Source organism: Argiope bruennichi, chromosome 1 (genome assembly GCF_947563725.1).
Source record: "Argiope bruennichi chromosome 1, qqArgBrue1.1, whole genome shotgun sequence".
In the NCBI taxonomy this organism is placed as follows: domain Eukaryota; kingdom Metazoa; phylum Arthropoda; class Arachnida; order Araneae; family Araneidae; genus Argiope; species Argiope bruennichi.
In genome coordinates this window covers 31,173,398-31,192,395 of record NC_079151.1, presented here as the reverse complement: position 1 = coordinate 31,192,395, position 18,998 = coordinate 31,173,398, and the positions used below count along the sequence as shown (strand labels likewise).

The 18,998-nt window shown below is 29.8% G+C and overlaps 1 protein-coding gene across 1 annotated transcript; it reads right to left on the bottom strand.

Moving 5' to 3' along the window:
• Positions 1 to 13,578: 13,578 nt before the first annotated feature.
• Positions 13,579 to 15,502, bottom strand: LOC129977313 (adult-specific rigid cuticular protein 11.9-like). The gene is made up of 2 exons (XM_056090551.1): positions 15,403 to 15,502; positions 13,579 to 14,150 (listed from the first exon to the last, which is right to left on the bottom strand). The coding sequence occupies exons 1-2, from the start codon at positions 15,409 to 15,411 to the stop codon at positions 13,752 to 13,754; spliced, it is 408 nt and encodes a 135-aa protein (XP_055946526.1). The 5' UTR covers positions 15,412 to 15,502; the 3' UTR covers positions 13,579 to 13,751.
• Between the last annotated feature and the right edge of the window lie 3,496 nt (positions 15,503 to 18,998).

Below are 18,998 nucleotides of genomic sequence, written 5' to 3'. Positions count from 1 at the left end.
TGTAATTTTGGTCACAAAATTACGTGCCAAATTTTATTTATCAGTATCATACTTTGTCTTGAGTTACCACATTAACGACACTTCAATATACAAATTAACCAATTCTACTACTCACTTTGACAGATTTGGCCATCTACAATTTACGTCATTTACAGTCTACGAAGATACTTCTATAATTTTGCTGATAAATTTGTGTACCAAATTTTCTCAATATAAAGCTCTTTGCATTTTTCATTTACCGTGTTCATATGCATATAGACCAACATACTTCCTTTCAAGATTCTCGTCCAAATTTTAACAGAAAACTACAAAGATTAAGTTAAGATTACATTATTTTGACTCTCGCGGAGGGAGCACCTCGTTATTGAGGATGAGAAGCTTCCGGTTTGGTAGTTTGTTCCCACTATCCTTCAGGGTACAGGAGCTGGTGGGGGTGTCAACCTCCTATCGAGGACAGAACGTACTTCCTTAGGGAATGGTTGAACCGTGGCCAGTGATGGTTCTTAGTATTCAACCACTATTCCCTCCAAAGTTGATGTCGCGGCGGTCCTGTTATTCAGGATTTTCCATGTGCCTTCGGGGGCGGGGGGGGGGAGTAGTCAGTCTGTGATTACATATTTATTTTCACTTCTCTAACCTACTATGTTTTTAAATTATCCTATTCGAATTCAAAGCGACAGACATATTAAAGAACGTATTTTTCAGATTCAGAGAGGTATGAAATGTGGCTTTTCGTCTAAATCAGAGGTTAACAAACTTTTTTTTCTCGTGGACCACTTTCAAAGTTTTACTATTTTCGGTAGACCCCTTGCTGCTACATTTCTATTGTATTCGCAAACTCCTAAAAAATATCACCCCAAATTGGGGGTGTTAAGAAGAGAAAAAAAAGTAGCACATTTCCTTTTGTCCTATTTATTAAAATAATACTTGTCCTATTTATTAGTTTATACTAACGTGGATTGAAAGCTCAGCGCAAGTCGCATTTCATCCCTTTGCAGGTCTAAACAAGCATCCCGGACGAGCGGGCGCACGGGCGGCAAGTCTCGACATGTGGTGTACTATTATCTATTGTTCTATTCAATTCTGTGTTTGAACTGAGTCTCGAATATTTTTGAGTACCTACCTAGTGAATGATGCTACCTGCCTACATTGATAGGTAAATCCAAGCCAATTTTTTTTTTCTTTATTATGAAAACCAGAAAATTTTTCGTGGACCCCCACTTACAACTTGTGAACCCCTGTTTTCTTTTCACGTCTACGTGGACCTCCGTGTGGTCTCCTATGAACCCCTGGGGGTCCACCTGGACCACTTTGGGAACCTATGGTCTAAATCTTAACGTGGTTTCTCGTCAAAATTTTTGACGATTACAATATTTTCTCTTTATACTTTGTTATTCGAAAAAGTTCAAATTAATCATTAATCATGCAAATAAAAATAACATTAAATACGACTGAAATCAAACATTTAGAAAGATCTCAAAAACTAATCCATAACAATTCGGTTTTAAAAATAAATATGTAACATCGGATACAAAAAAAAAATCTGTAGAAGTAGTGTTTTTTTTTCAACGTATAGACTCTTAACCGAGTCCAAGCATCCTTCTTTCCGGTGAGCCTCCTTAAACTGAAACAAGGACATAAGCTGACAATAATTGAATGGAGAAAAGCAATTTACCCCGTAAGGGCTCTGGAAAATGCTTGTAAAAGGGACGACAAAAGCCTTCGGAAATATTAAATTGTCGCGCAGGGACTCAGGGAAAAAAAATGGCCCTGTAATCTCATTAGGTGCATGAGTTGAGCGGGAACTGTGGTTACGTAAGCGAACTATGGATCCCAAAAGCATGATGAAAATCAAATTATAGAAGTTGTTCTGTCATCATTTCCTTCTTGGAAACGATGTCTTGGGAAATATGAACGAGGGGGAAAAAAAGGCGACCTTAGGTTTATTTTTTGCACTCGAAAAGACAACTTATGAGCGAATAAAACATTAGTTGGGCATATACTTCGTAAGAATGCGAAGAAAGATAACCATAAATGCTCGGTTAGATGAAAGTTATTATTTCAAAGAAAAAAAAGGTCTTGAAATGTTTCTTCTTAGTAAATGAAAAAAGATACTTTTGTATCTGAGCCAAAACCAGTTGTTTTATTAATTATTATGCAATTATTAATATGTATCATATAAATCTTGGTAAAGTAGGATTGTCATTTACTTTCGAGTGCAACAAAATTGGAGTTGAGAAATATATCACATCGTCTACATTTTTTTAAAATTCTTAGTATTTGTATGCAAATAATAAAAAAACATTTTGATATGAGGTTTATGATAACTGTTTTCAAATGGCAATTTAAATTCATCTCCTTTGCATTTGAATTTTCACATTTTTAATCTAATTTGAGGATTATTAAGCATTTCCTTAGAGTGAAAATGGAATTGTATGAGACACCAGCGTTTCCACATAGTGTTCTACCGTTGATAAACTTCTAAATTGGCATATTATAACGTGTTTTAAGTTTCATAATACCCTAGGTAGCAAAGAATGTCGCACAATATTGTTCAATATTGTGCGATATTATATGATATTAAACAATATTTTACAATATTATGCGATATCATATGATATTAAACAATATTTTACAATATTATGCGATATTATATGATATTAAACAATATTTTACAATATTATGCGATATTATACGATATAAAACAATATTTTACAATATTAAACAGCATTGCGAATATAGATCAATGTCATACAATATTGTATAACATTTGTGTGCTACTAGAGACCGTGGAAAAAACTGGATATATATTTTTTTAAATCTATTTTGCCGAAAATTTGATTAAATTGTTGACTAAACTTATGGTGGCAAGAGCCATATAACAACTTTTATTTATCTAAAGAATTGTTTTCTGAGTTATCGCAATCATATGGATTTAAGTGGATGAAGAGATATGTCTCCTTATATTAGCGGATTTTCAATTAGGCAGATGAGGCAAATGTTTAGGGCCGTTAAGCTGAAAGGAAAACGCAATCAAGTAAATTAAAAAATTATATTCTCACTTTCCAAATAAATAAGTTTATAATATACAGAAATTCTGGGAAATAAGAATTATTAGAATATATTATTAAGGCTTAATCAATAATAATTGATCTCGTTCCTGCATATTTCATCATATTCATTTAGTTACTAATAATTAATAAATACTGAACTTCTGTTTCAATAATATTATGCTCAAACGTGAATGTCGGGGAATCTGGATTCAACATAAAAACATATTTTCACAAAGTTAAAAAAAAGTAAAAAAGATTAAACTAAAATGAATCATTAATTTCCGAAAAATATGTGGAACTGTAAAACTAAATTGATCATCGAATTAAAAGAATGCCTTCATAGTGTGCAGTACATTGGGCTGCCAAACACTTAAATCCGCCACTACTTCACAAAGAATGATTTCGTTCGAAATTTGATAGAAAAAATTTGATGAAAAGTCAACATATTAGATTTTATGGTTGTGGCTTCTTGCGTCTTCCAGTTATCTATAACTTCTGCAGTTAATTTAAATTTTTCAAATCTACTCAGTTCTGAAATATTATTTCTAGATTTATTAATGTTTTCTTGCTCTGTTCTGTTTTTCGAAGTTAAATTATTGGATCTGTTCATAAAAATAATAGTTAACTGATTGAATTTGATATTTTAAAGCTTTGATTTTTTTAAATTATATAATAACTAATAATTCATGCTAATTTTTAGTTCAGTGAATTAACTTTTTGTAACAGTTCATAATTGATTATCTATTTAAATCAGTTGTTTTTCAAAGATTTCATAAAAATATAACATTAATTATTGTAAGTATATATATATATAAGGACAATTGAAATTGTTGGACATTTGCAAAAGATCCATACAGAAATATATTTCAGATCTGAATTTTTATGGCGTCCTTGTGTTTTTTCCAATTCCGCGCCATGATCTCAAGTAAATAAACCAATTCGAACTCGACTTTCTTTTCTTTTTTTTTCTTTTTTTTTTTTTTTAAGTTTCGTTATTTGTGGTTGGCAGCAACTGCCATGCAAATTTGGCTACTATTTAAACTCGCCTCGTGTAAGTATATTTTTAGGCGGAATATGAGAAATGGTTTAAGCCCTTCGGTCGAGGCGGAAGAGAAGTTAGCTATGTGCAACTGGTTTGTTGCTTCACCATTTTAAGATGGTTTCTTTCAAGTCGTTTAAATGTTAGACAAAAAGGATGAATGGTTCGAATCTGTTGACTGAAGGTCTGGTAATGTTAATTTGAACTTTGATTTTAATATTTAACTTATTATTATGATTGCTCCAGTAATGAGCACATTGAATTTATACTTAATAATCAATAAAAGTTATTTTAAGAAAACTACTTCCAACTTTATGCCTCCTCGACATAAAATTTTACTGTCAACTTTGCTAAAATTTGGGTTAGTTTACTCAGTTAAACTCAGTATTTTTATTCTTTAGAAAAATGCCGTTAATTCTTCTAAGTAAATAAATCCGTTTTCTATCTACATTAATTTAAGAAAATTAATGTAATTCTACAAATATCAACTGTTTGCTCAGTTAAAAAAAAAATCCGTATTTACCGCTGGATACAATTGCAGGTGACATTAAATACAATAACTTCATTTCCTGTTCAGCTCAGAAATAATTATCCCAGTAAAACAAACGTAATTTGATAATAACAACACTCCAAAACAGAACGGGCTAACAGTAACACTTGCTGCTAACTTTAATCCATTATCAAACACCAGAACACCCTCCCTATTCTAAAATGGGAAAACAACGAAATTCGAAAGGAAAAATAGTTTTCGACGATAACATCATTATCCTCTGATGCTTTCCAACCATAAATTACGAATGTATTCGGAATTCCAGTTCGCGAACTTCTCCCGCCCGAATGAATCATGTGGGCGCTGAAATTAAAATACAGATTCCTGTTCCTAGCGTATCGGTGCGGTCGACCATTTTTCAAACTCTTTTCTGTTGTCGAAAGGGACATTCTTAATGCTGTCTGTGTCATAAATCTACTCTCGCCTCGACTGGGGTTTCATCAAATTGAGATCAGAGGATTATTGGATTTGATGAAAATTTGAATATCTTATTTCAGATTGTGTGGATTATTTCATAAGCTTCATGTTTGACGCGACTTGTAATTTTTGATGAAAAAAAAATGATTAAATATGAATCTAGAATAAATATGTTAATAATATAAAATTCTAATATCTTATAATCAAATGAAATGCTCAATAATTAAGTATATTTTCCAATACAGTCTTAACTTAAAATTTTTGCAAAATATTTTCTTTTACTTCTTAATTCATACTCGCTTATCCTTTATACTGGCCCATCTCTGGTGGGGCACCTCAAAAAGAGGAGAAGATGCTTCCGGCATGGTGATTGGATCTCGCCACCGTAGTGGGTACATAAATAGGTAAGAGGATCTGGCTCCTCCCATCGATAACGGGACCTTTGGGATGGGTTATACCGTGACCGGTGATGGTCCTTAGAACTCAACCACAGTTCCCACCAATATTGCTGCTGCGGCGATCCGATCATTCAGTTTTCTTTATCCGTGTGTCTTCTAGCGAGGCGGAGAGTCACTGATATGACTATCCTTTATACTGTATTTATTTTAATTCAAATCACAAATCTTTATTTAATTCAATTGATTCCTTGATACAGCTGTCACATAATGAATAATGTAAATACATACATCATCTAAATTCTTATGTTATGAAATGAAATCATGTTTTTTCCCTCGTAATGATTCCCAACATTGTATAAGTTAGCATGAGTATGGATTGCCAAACAAATAACAATGGATTGCATGGATCGAGTACATAACAATGGACTGCAAAGATTGACCGCATAAAGATGGATTGATTTTATTGAGTACATTATAATGGAAAATGAAGAGATCGACTCCACAACAACGGATTGCATTAATTGGCTACATAATAATGCATTGCATGAATTGGCTACATAATAATGTATTGCATAAATTTGGCTGCATAACAATGAATTGACTACATTATATTGGTTTGCATAGACTGACTACGTAACAATGGATTGCTTGGATTGACTACATTAATGAAATTATTGTAATAATTCTAACAACTTGTTTAATTTGTTTGCAATCTATCCACGAATGAAGGGGTCAATATAAAGTGTGCCAGTTGTATCTTGGAGCTTCTAGACTACATCTGACGAAAAAGTCTGACTTTGTTCCAATATATATCGGTAGGTCACCTTCCTAAAGAACCTAACGAGTGAGTTTGTCGATATTTTCATTTGAATGAAAGGGAGGCAAGGAATATAAACCCGACTACAGTAACCAGTTTGTTGCTAAAACATATATTAATCCAGTACTTTTGAATAACTCTGATGAAAAAAAAATAGAAAAAGCATTTGTAATAATGTGCTAAGTAAGTGCTTTTTATACTATCTGTATGTATCATAAAGAAAAAAAGTTAGTCCGTGATCTTTATAATCAAGCTGTTCCTCAGCTTGTTAAATGATATATCGTTCCATCTAGACCAACAACCAAATTTATTTCAGAAATTCTATTATATTCCCCATTGTTGTGTCTACATGTCGCTGAAAAGAAGTTGTGTGTGATATTGAAGTCTACATCGAAAACGTCCCAATTCAAATGGTCGCCTGTATTACATAAGCAGTAATAATATATATGTTGTTATTAAATTTCCAACCTTCATAGTTTCCGAAGTTCTCGTTGGAAAAATCATTACGATATAAAATATAGTTATCAGAAGTTACGACATAAAATATAATGCAGGCAAACTAAGATAATTTTGAATACATTTTTTAAGGTTTTTGTTGTTGTCGATCGATAAACTTTGGTTGGAAAATATCTAGTTATAATCATTTACGAGTAGTTATAGTATTAATGACATACATAAACATTAATATAAAAAAATGGAAGGACACTTATTTTTTCGCTGGCCATTTCAAAATTAAAAAAACGGTACCTTTTATAGCATGTTTTTCTTTCGTAAGGGATCCAGAATCATGAAAAGATAATATTGGATATCCCTTTTTTAACGAAGTAAATAAACTTATTGTTTTGACTCATTTCCACTAATGGTTCATCCTTTGCTTTTCTTGCTCCCTTTCTGCTTTTTTCCTTTTTTTTTTATTTTTCCATGCTTTTTGTTTTGGTTAGTCTCTCAGATTACTTACTTATATTTATCTGTTTCTCTTTATTTCGTTTCTTTTAGTCCTTTGTTGATTAACAACAGCAGTTCATGATCCTTTTTTTTGTGTGTGTGCTTTTAATCTTTGCTTTCACTTTGTCGTTTGTTTTCATCGAAAAATATCCGGAAACTCAGATTTTTCAACCGAATAAAGGGTGTGTTTTTTTCTTCTCGTTGAACATCATGTTTCTTTTAAAATTGTTTAAAACTCTTTCCTCTTCCGACTTTTTTTTTTATTTTATTAGGTTTTTCATAAGCTATTTATAATTTTTGATTTTCGCATCTATAAAGAACTGAAAAATAATATGCAATTAAATAATAATTCCATTGAAAATAAGATGGAAATTAATTAATAATTACCCCAAATTAAAAATCATTTGTTCCTGCATATACATTGCAATGCCGAAAGAAAATTAATCTACAAGACGGATGTTGAGTATTTCGTTCAAATTTAGAAGAAAACAAGATGTGGATAAAACAATGCAAGTAAAAGGAAGCAATATGTGTCGGAATGAATGATCAGAAATGGTGCATTATCATTGTAGATAATGAACAGGAATTGGTTTCTGATATGTAAATCCGATTATATTCAATACGAACAAAAGGCAAATATGTCATGATGATTCACATGGAATTATCATGACATGAAAACTTTTTAGCAAATTCTGCATTTATGTTTAGACTGGGATTCATAAGTATTCAGAAAATATTTACTTAAGTTTATTTAATATTTGTTGAGAACTTTGTTTATTTCTTGACTGAATGAATGATTGACTGCCGCTATTTATTTTTCATTTTCATTATTTTATTTATTATTATATATATTTTTGTCTTTTTTGTACTTGATATTGCATGCACGCAAAGTTTATTTTATGGCCAAAATCTCTTTCTAAACCCTGTATATATTTGTTGAAAGTATATTAGACATGAAAGAAGAAAGGGTATGTTGCATGGAAGATAAATTTATCGGCGAAGTTCCTAAATGCAATAACCATTTTAAGAGGTGGAAACTAGAGAGGAACTAAATTTATTTTTTTTCGTATATCTCCTTTGGCATTGGATATTGGAATATAATCGATTAGGTGAATGATCGATTTTTAATAACAAAAAACGTTGTCTAAAAGTATTTCTAAAGAGGTAATATCTTAAAAGTTAGAGATAGTAAATTGGTTTTCGACCTTAAACTTCGATATTTTTTTAACCTACGCTTGTTTCACTTTTTTAAAATTTTCATTAAAAATAATTTTTTAATTTGCTTTGATTCTTTCTCATCCTCATAGATTCATCCCCTATGAATTTAAATGTGGAGTATGCTGAGCACATAAAATTTTATTTTTCTTCTATCTCTTCATAAAATGGTTCTACCATTGCCTTTTGATCTAACATTTTTTTTTTTTTAGTTTACTACTAGGATTTTTTTCATTAGTTTGAGAATCGTGTTTTATTATATTTTGATAAGCTGCGCATTTTATTCCGTTTCCATTATCTTGGAATCATTAAGATTCTAGAGAGAGAGACAATCAAAGTTATTAAAGAAGTGCCGGCATGTCAATGAACTGTTAATTTACGGCGTCTTTCTAGAAAATATCTTGCTTACCTTAATACTTAAAATACAAAAGCTCTATGCTTGTGCGGCAATATCTACCTACATTTAAATTTGTATCATATATTTTAGAAGAAAATTGTATGGTTTACTTAGCAAATTCGACAAAATACAGGATCATTCATCAAATAATAGCTTATTCATCAAATAATACTAGCCATTATGTAGTTATTATAATTAACGAATATGAAACAATAATATAAGAAAAACGAATTTTATTCTAGTATTTAAAATTCATGAAAGACGAATACTATTATCGTCAGTTTCATTTATGAATAATAAACAGCAATTAATCAGTCTTCTGATGTTTATCTTTTTGCAATATTCCTAATCTTAGCATCTGAATATTAATAACTTCTATATTCTTTAATATCTGTTATTTTTCTTCGAGTGTTAAAATAGTCCATTTTGACCGTGAAAAACAAACTTTTTACATATTCCTGTGGCTTGATAGTTTTATCCAAAATAATTTATCATCAATAAAATAAACGAATTGTGCTTGAAATATTTTCATTCTTCCATCAAAATAATAGGGATTGAGATATCAACTTACCCAAATAGTAATTCGTTGATTTTATAGATTGGTCTTCCGTGGGTTGTTGTTGTTTTTTTTTTGGGGGGGGGACCGTCAAAGATAAAAAAGACTTATTCTTATTTAACTACTTATAGGATAACTAAGGCTTTCATGAAATTGTTATTTCCTTTTTCTTTTTCCCAATATACTTATATGTAATTTACTTATATATAATTAGATTTATTTGATTTGAAAACGTTCTTACGTTAAAATTCACTAAATGTTCAAAATCTTCATTTGTTCTAAAAACTTTTTCTTACCAACCATCCTAATTTTTTATATTAATATATAATATATGAGACCTTTTGACCCTTTGAGTTATTACATATTTTCTTAGGTTTAAAGAATTTTTTAGTGGGTCGAGGGGGAAGAAAGCTGATCTGATCATGTGGGTGGAATTCTCCCTATTCTTATGCATACATGTGATAAAATCTTTCGTGAAATGATTTTTGATTGTTCTTGAATGGCGTTTGAATCAATGTTTACAATAAATATTATCATTTAACATAGTATTTTTCATATTTGCATTGATGGAATTATATAATCTATTTTATACGTACTTTTTCATATAGTGTAAGTATAAAATTCTGTATTCGTGTATTTTCTCGATGAAATCCAATGTTTTAGTATTTTTAGAGCATAATTATTGCTTAATCATCACTTAACATACTTGTACCCGGTAGTTTGTTTGAGAAACCAAATTCAAAATGTAGGAAATAAATTTAAAACACTTTCTGCTATTTATTGCAGTATTAAAATTGTATAGTTGAAAATTGTTTTTAATTAGAACTCAATAACATAATCTATACAAATTTAAATTGAACGTGCATTTTACATTATTTTTAATTCAGTTTCACTTTTAAAAAATGACCCGAGGGTAGTTGCAACAACACATGTTCTATCCAGTTCTTGCAAAACCTTCACAGAATCCTTTCAACGTATAAAAGTGAGAAGACTGGTTGTTTTTCATTTTGTACTCCTAATTGTATTTGCAAAATGCTTACAAAGACTCGAAATATAAGAATATTTTTTGATTCCCGATCATTCTAAAGGGTAATTAGGATGTTCGTGACATAAAAATAGTCGAAATTATTGTGGCAAATAAAGGGAATTTAATAATTTAATTGCAAATAAATTTTACACACGACTTAAAATATTATATAAAGAAAAAAAATGAATCATTTTCATTATAAATCTCTATAACTAATCAAAAGGCAATTATGAAATTTTTAACTAGAAATCAGTATCCGCAGAAACAAACAGAATTACAATTAAATATATTCCAAAATTAATATAATATGTGAATATGGATACGATGAACATATTTTCATTTTGATATGCTAAATAATGATAATCTTAAAATATATTGAATGTCGTATAATTATACATTTTTCCGCTATTAAAAATACATATTTTCTATTATGAATAGACCATTAAAATTATGCTAATACACAGAAATAAATAGAAATATGCTTTCTAACTACACAATGTTTAAGATTGTTGTATACAATTTCATACGATTCTAACAAAAATATATTTTTTTTTTTACTACGCATCGAATGTTGTAGGAAAAACAAGATTTGGACCAAGACAAAAGAAAACGAACAAAAAAAAAACTTTATTTCTACCATAATGTATGCAGTTATTTACATTTTTAAAGGTACATTTATGATGTTTCGGCTTTATACTAGCTATACATTTCTAAAGCTATATTTCCTGTTTTATAAGACTAAAATTGAAAAATCGATTATTACTTTTTTTGAAGAAATATTTCCATTTCCCCCATAGACCAAATTTTACTGAAGAAGACGAAATGGAACGGTTAAAATGCATTCCATTCAGAAAATTCTTATTGCTAAGAATAGCTGTTGAAGTAATCATAATCCCAACCCCATTCCAGAAATTGCATCTAATACAGCTGCAATACCAGAAACGCGTGGCGTTGATTTGGCGAAAAGCTAGCAATTGTGGGGTGTTTTTTTGTTCTTGAAGGTGCCAGGTATGCCTGTTTACCCAGATGCGATCAATGAAATAGACAGGGCACCTGCACTCGGATTTCGTAATGGGAGTGGGAGGGAATTCTGACGTCATTGCTGGAAAGGGATGCCTAAAAATAACCCTACTTGAGATAATTATCGCGTAGGGGGCAGTTCCATTCGATGGCGGGAAAAGGTTTTCATTGTCACCGTTCTTCCCGGTGGACAAACGCCTTCTTTACTTACGTCGCAAGTCTAGACTGTTTATCTGATGCAAGGATTTAAATGTTAGCTGCAGGGAGCAAATGGTTTTTGCAGAGAACTTCCTTTTAGGGATTGTTGTAAAATGTATTAATAGAAACCTTATATCCCTTGTTTAAGCTGGATTAAAGCTTTCATCAAATAAATATTATGTAATGGGAACTATTTATTTTAAAATTGTTTCGCTACTGTGATTCTATAGTTCCGAAAATATCTTTATATGCATTTATTTTCATAATCTGAAAAATAAAGGATTTCCCGCAGTGGTTTTTAGGAAACAGAGGATTTATTGAAACTCAATAGCTATTTAATTGTGAATATCTAAAATCATTTAAATAAAGGAATGTCAGAAGTGATCATCTGGCTGATAACTCAAACGATCAGAAGTTAATTTTCATGAATCGGAATTTTCATTTCTTACAAGAGATAGATGCTATTGATTTTCATTTCAGTTACGATTCTATAGAAAACAAATCTAAGGACCAGTTGTAATAGTCCATTAGAGTGCCATGAACACTGTGGCATCTCGAAAGTATTGGCGACTAGAGTATTTAAAAATTTTTATAGTAATAGATTATTTATGAATGTCCCACACTCTAGTCTTATTTATCGCTTCTGAGCTTAAACTCGTAAAATAAGCAGAAAAGTACTCTTCCTTCGGACCCCGAAGATTCATGCCCGTGATATCTGTATCTCTGTGTCAATTCCTACTTTCCCCACTTCTCTAGCAAAGCTGTATAGATAATGTTAGTCTTGGCATCGCAATGAACAAAAATATTACTTCTTACACTTCATGATTTTTAAAAGCTGTTATTACCAGGAGAATAGATTGCAGTATATACTGGGGGGGGGGGGCATTTTCTTTCACTATGCATCTGAATGAGTAATAATATAGAAATTATTATCTTCGATCTAAAATGAGTCATTAAGGGAATCTGGTGAGACAAAATATTTTTTTTTTCACAATATAAAAACGTTAAAAAAACTGTCAAAGAACATTGCAGTTTTATACTAATTTCGTAAAAAAAAAAAAAAAAAAAAAATTCAGTTTTAAAAAATAATAATTGTAGAATAAATTCATGTTTTAGTGAGACTTATAACTCTTTGTTGTTGAGTGGGTTTTTGTGACTTATGACACTTTACAAGCCCGCTGACAATTAACTGTCAACGATTTTAGCCGAGTGGGCATCTCTTGTTTTTTCAGTAGTGCCAACTAGGGCCAAGAATACGATTTAATTACTTAATGCATCACATTCGATTGTACAATCCCTTTTTACAGAGGGGCACATTCACAGATAGAACACAGAAGAAAAACAACCATGTCCGAACCGGGATTCGAACCCGAGACGCCCAGATCAAGGGGAAGACGCACCTCCTATGCCTTGTTGTTACTAACTAATTGACTGATAAATCTTGTAGCTAAAGTAAACCAGAAATCATGCAGGTTTTAAAAAAGGTTCAGTCGTTCACCGCTTTTAGAAAAAACGTCGAAAGAAATAATCAAGAGCATCAATGGAATTTATGTGTAATGATATTGATTTCCAATGATTTTTAATCAAATAGTTTTATTCTATAAGTCAGAAAAAATTCAATAAGGGCAATATTTTAGATTTTCGGATAAACCAATTTACTAATGGCATATAAATCCAAGAAAACTACTAAGAATAGTTTTCTAAAATATTTTAAAAAATGAAGTAAAAAAGTTAAAGATCTTGTTTTCAATCTCATGAAGAAAATAAAGACTTTTAAGCATCATGTTCGTTACAGTATATATGATCAAATTGTTAGCATACAATATGCATTTTTATTTAATTTAAAATAATTCTTATTCGCAGTTTTTATATTTTGAAAGAAAGTTAAATCACTTATGCGTATAAAACTGTAATAAAATCTAAAGTCAGAAAAGAATAATCAAAACTCGTTAAGAAATCTATTTATTTCTCTTCTCCATATTTACAAAAGTTCGTGTACCACAGATCTTTTTAAGGCACAACATCGAAACCAATTACATTTCGCAAGATCCAAGCTTTGATATGATTTTGAGCAATTCATGCAGAGATTTAAGTATTGCGTAAATCTACAAGAAGCTGTTTACCACTTGGCTACGTAACCTGCTGGACCTGCGACAAAGGCGGGTGCTACAGGAACTGGATTGTACCAGGGAGCAGCGGCTGGTGCAGGTGCTGGGACTGGTGCCTTAGGTGCAATTGCAGCAAGAGCAGCTGCTGCTGCGGCTGTCCTCCTGTCCACTCCAACATCACCGCTAGCCTGGTATCCTCCGGGTCCGGCGGAATACTGGACAGTTCGTCTGTCACCATTGGCATCAATGTAACTGTAGCTACCAGCGACTGTGCCACCAGAGCCGGATTCTACTCTGCTATGGCCACCGGCATCACCAGTATTGTATCCAAAGTTGTAGGCAGCTCCGGCGATGTTCATGCCCATATCGGCAGCCATGGCAACGGAGGCCAAGAAAAGAGGTACCAAGATCTGTAAAAAAATGATCAGTTGAATATATTTGCTTAGGGTTTTACAAATTTAAAATATTTTTGGAAGCTAAATTGAAGAAATCATTTTTTATATGAGATGCATTTATTTACAGTTTAGTAATTTATGAGAATTTCAAGACAGCAAGACTTTAAGAGCAAAAATATCTTTTTTCTTTTTTCCCCTTTAAAATATTTCAACAAAGTTTTCGAAATACTTCCAATAAATGAAATTTTTCATAGAATATTTTTATTTAATACTTCACTTGTATATTTCAGTTCGTTGAACTCTAATATAACACAATTGATGCTCAAAGGATATTATTGTCATGAAAACTAGCGATTTTAACAGAATCGTAATTTTTTTTAAAAATAATTCTGTTAAATGTTGTGAGGATAGAATATAGACTGAAAAGTAAGAACATCGAAATATAGTGGGATTTTATAAACTGAAATATCAAAAGCTACACGTAATAATATTTTACGGTATTTTAAAGTTCCTTATTAAAAAAAAATTAAACTAGAACAAACTAAGGAGTGTTTAAGGCATTAGCGTTTCTTAATTAATAGTTAATTAAAAGCTTTGTGTAAATCTTCAATTAATTTTGGGATAAAGGAATTTTAATCCTTTAAGGCAATTTTATTACTGAATATTTATATAAAAGACAGAAATTAAAAGTTTTAAAAAACTTTTCACTTACAAATACTCTATAAACTAATATAAATACACGTAAGAAGTAACAAAAAATTATAAATCTAAAATCTTTACCAATGTTATTTCAACTTACATTTTTGTAATCTCTTTATTCGAAGTTACGAATGAATTGTTATAAAATAACAATTGGTCGGTTGTATATTATTATTGTTATACAAATTCATAGAACCCATTTAAAAATTAAGGTAATGATATAAAATTGATAAATTAATTCCCTTAATAACATATAAATCTTGATCATTATTTTAAAATTAAGAATTCGAAATGTGATACATATTTAAGAAGAAGAAGAAAAAACTCAAATCTAAAGATCCCATTCCTCATAAAATATACAATATATTATTTTAATTTCAAAATTACGTATAAACTCTATAAATATAGGAAATATCTTCGAAAAAAAGAGCAAATAGGTTACTTTAGAATCAACATTATAAGAACAATCAGCCTTTTAAGCTATCTAAAATTTGGTTGAATGAAGTTAGTTAGTTAAAAATTTTGTGACCAATCGAATGAAAAATGAAAAGATGAATATATTACTCACGAATTTCATAATGCTTGAGGAGTGAACAGGAAAGAACCTGAGGAAACTGAGATCTGATGACCACGAATGACCAAGATGGTAAGGTGGTCACTATTTATATCAATCTTCCTGGCTCATTCACCTATGGATGCCTTCTTTCTCACGTGGGAATCGTGTGGATTTCATGGTCAAGAAAAAAAAAAGAAATAGGAAAGGGACTCTGCTAAGCAAGAAGCAAGATGTCAAACAAGGCCACGCCGAATGTGCATGCAAAATAGCCTTCTTCGCATATTTGTTTACATTAATGAGGTGTAACTAAAGTATTAACGGCGTTCTTTTATTCCTTTTTAATTGCAGGTAAAACTCGTTTAATCAAAGTCAAACCCTCCCATCAAAGATATTTAGACGTTTCGCTGATGAGAAGATATGAATGTAAAAAGAAAAAATTATTTTGATGAATGTTAATTTTTTTCAATTTGGAAATGCACCTAGAATAATGAGAATGCTGTAAATTTTGACACTTCAGATGAAATGAACATAAAAACAAATAAATTACATCTTGTATTTTTTTTAATTTCCGTTGATGTTATACAGAAGTGAAATTACGGCTGATAAATAATTTTTTATCTTAATAACTTATTCCTTTAAATAAATACAATTTACAGTCTAGATAATAGTTATAAATAGGCGAAAATGATAGTAAAAAAATTATGAAGTAAATTTATATTTATGCTTTTCATAGAATAAAACAAATATTACTTAGATTTTAAGCGTAGAAAAATGAGGAAAAAAAATTCGAATAATATTCGATTGGTACATTTCAAGTTTTTTACAAATTGCATTATTTACTTAATAAATAAACAGATATCATTTAAAACAAATTTTATGTTTTATAATTCATTATAGATAATAGATTTATATGTTTATATGAATAAAATGAGTGTACATATATTTATAATAATCCACACTATCCATTGCCACTTAAGGCTAATATTTATAGATATTGTATAAAAATAATGCATCGGCTGTTGAGATAGCCGATATATTATTTTTATATGTCCGTAAATAATTTCTTTTGTTTTTAGAAATGATATTTCTAGCAAAATTCGGTACAATTTTGGTAGTTTTAAATTATGCTTGTTTCAAAAAAATCTTTCTTATATATTTTTTTTATTGAAAAAAGGGAAAAACTAAATTAACTAATCAAACTAAATTAACGAAAAGGAACTATGAAGCCGGAAGAAAACTTTGCCTCCACAAAGTATTAAAATCCACTCTATCCGTTTCCACTCTATCAATCAAATATCCACTCTATCAACTAACAAAAAGCGAAATGACTAAGAAAACAGCAGCTAAATAATGAAATCGCTTAGATTATTCATGGATCCCGATTCGTAATTGTTGTTAATGAAATTAATCATTCTTAAAGGAAACAGTTTAGCAAAAATATGACACAATAGAAATGGCAATTAGTCAAAGTATTTTCATTTTTTTCTGCACTTATGTGTTCATCTGCACTGAAGGACTTTTGGGCGGGGGGTTATCTAAAGCATTAACAAAGATTTAAATCTGTGCAGTTTTTTTATATGTATATTATTGGTATTTTTTCATGTATACCTTTTCAGTCTGGACATAAATTTTAAAAATTTATTATATCTTTTTATTTATAAGTTGGCTCTTCGATTTACTTGCTATTATATTACTAAATTTTTTTGTATTTATCCAGCATATATTTCAGATTTTGAGCTACTACATTTGTAATCAGTGTTTTAACCTCGCAAAATTTTTTTGTGAAAATTTCTAGTCTGCCAGTTTAATTCGTATAAATTTAGCTTTATTTTGTATTCAATTCTAATTTAATTAGACGTATCACATTTCTATTCATTACAGTTCAAGAGATGTAGTATTTATCAAACAAAAATATGACAAAGTTTTTATTTGGAACTGTATTAAACACGATAATGTTTACGATATGGAAATTTTTGTAAACATATCATGTGAAATGCACTGTGTAAAATTAGTTCAAGCGTTCTGTAGTTCAGACATTTGGATCCAGAGCTGTTGAACTTCGCTCCTTGTTCTTTTTTTTTTTTTTATCATGCGAGAACAAGATATTGTTTTGGGTCAGGGAGTTTTGAAGCTCACGTACTCAATGAATAATTGAAGCTCGAAATCGCGTAGGCAATGAATAAAGCGTAAATGGCAATATTCATCAACATCTTTTAATTGCATATATATTTTTACCTGCTTTTACCAGTATTTCATTATTATTATTATGTATGCTTCTTTGAAAGCAGATGCGTTTTTAAAAGGTTGACGTAGAACTATGACATCATAGCAACTATTTTCATGGAGTGTAATTTTTTTCAGAGGAAATTAAATAATTTTATTTTTATAATATGATCAAAAAAAAACTTCAATCGCGTTTAATAACAGTTTTGATAAAAGTATTTTCTCTTTCCCCAAGTGGGGAAATATCACTTCATTCATTCTTAAATGGGAAACATTGAAGGATTTAACTCCTATTCTAATTGTAAGATTAATCCAATATGAAACTGTTTCATGATCTCAGAAATTAGAAAATATCAGTTTGTGTTTACAAAAATATTGTTTTCATAAAAATTTTATTTAAATTAATATGTTTAAGAATTTATTGGTAAATAGTTTATCATTTGAAAATAGCATATTATATATAGAGAGAGAGAGGGAGGGAGGGGGATAGAGACCGATAGAGAAGCCTCGTGATTGTTTGAAACCGGTTTAAATTGGTTAATGACTTAAATTAATTAAGACAAATAATGACTTAAAAAATAATGTTCTCACATTATAACTTGAAATTTCAGTTCGTAGATTTCGTTTTTACTTTACTTTTTTAGTTGTTAAGTTTCTCAAATATCTTTACTAGATTTTCTAATTAAAAAGGAATCGCAATGTTAATGTTTATTGAATAAATACTAAGATCTAAATATATTTAGATGAAATAAATCGGTTTATATATTTCGTTGAAATGTATTTATGTTGAATAACATAAATATAATTATGTTGATATTATTTATGTTGAATTGTATAAATATGTTTTTAATGAAATGTTAACTTTTAAAAATAATTTTTGCATCACTTTAAAATTTAGAAATCATTTTTTCGATTTTGCAAATTTATTTCGGTTCACTTTTTTTATATTTCATTAATTTTCAATACACTTTTAAAAATATGTTTAAATATACTTATATTTAATAGCAATGCTTTCACATTTTTTTTTCAATTAACGGATTTATATACAAATTCGATTATAAATGTATCGAAGTGCTAAAGGTTTTACTAGGCATATTATGTTTGATGAAATCATTGGAATATATTTCGGTGAAATGAATGGTATAAATTGTTTTTGAAGTAAAAGGAAATATTAATATTTACAACATTTAAAAATCCCTTTTTCGAACATAGAATGGTTTTTCTGCTCATTTTTGAGAAACCTTTAAAAATATTTCAAATATATTCAATAAGAATACTTAGAATTTTTTTTTCAATTACCAAATTTAATATATATATATATATATATATATATATAAGCATTATTTTATTTGAAGCAGGATGCAGTTTTGAAGACAGTGAAAAGA